The sequence below is a fragment of the Carlito syrichta genome, unplaced genomic scaffold (genome assembly GCF_000164805.1).
Source record: "Carlito syrichta isolate Samal-C Ts95f unplaced genomic scaffold, Tarsius_syrichta-2.0.1 Scaffold288006, whole genome shotgun sequence".
NCBI lineage: Eukaryota > Metazoa > Chordata > Mammalia > Primates > Tarsiidae > Carlito > Carlito syrichta.
The window spans coordinates 129,324-129,868 of NW_007232102.1; the positions used below are offsets into that span (position 1 = coordinate 129,324).

Sequence of the window (545 nt, forward strand, 5' to 3'; positions counted from 1 at the left end):
CCCAGTCCCCCGCCCCGTGACGCCCCGGTTACGCCCGCCGCTCGCCCCAGACGCAGAACCGTGGCCAGCGCATGAAGGAGGGGGCGCACATCAACCGCTCGCTGCTGGCCCTGGGCAACTGCATCAACGCCCTGAGTGATAAGAGCAGCAACAAGTACATCAACTATCGCGACAGCAAGCTCACCCGGCTCCTGAAGGTACCAAGGCCAGGGCTGCCCGATTGAGCGAGTAAAATACAGGACACCCAGCTGAACCTGAATTTCAGACACACAGCAAGATTTGTTTACAAGTGCTGTGTAAGTATACCCCATGCAATACGGGGATATACTTATGCTAAAAATATTCATTGCATATCTGAAATTCAAACGTATCCTTATTTTTTTTTTTTTTTAGTTGGAGTCTCACTCTGTCACCCAGACTGGAGTGCCGTGGCTGCTCCCGGCCACTGCAGCCTTGACCTGCTGGGCTCCGGCGATCCTTCCACCTCAGCCTTCCAAGTAGCTGGAACTACAGGCACACGCTACCATGCCCGGTTAATTTTTTTG

General features: G+C 53.8%; 1 protein-coding gene across 1 annotated transcript in view; it reads left to right on the forward strand.

Moving 5' to 3' along the window:
* The window catches only part of KIF19 (kinesin family member 19), a gene marked incomplete at its 3' end in the record, with an annotated part of 33,547 nt that overhangs the window by 27,962 nt on the left and 5,040 nt on the right, over positions 1-545 (forward strand). Inside the window, exon 9 of the mRNA XM_021710072.1 lies at positions 51-197. Coding sequence (XP_021565747.1) covers positions 51-197 — 147 coding nt within the window. The remainder of the gene's footprint in view (positions 1-50; positions 198-545) is intronic.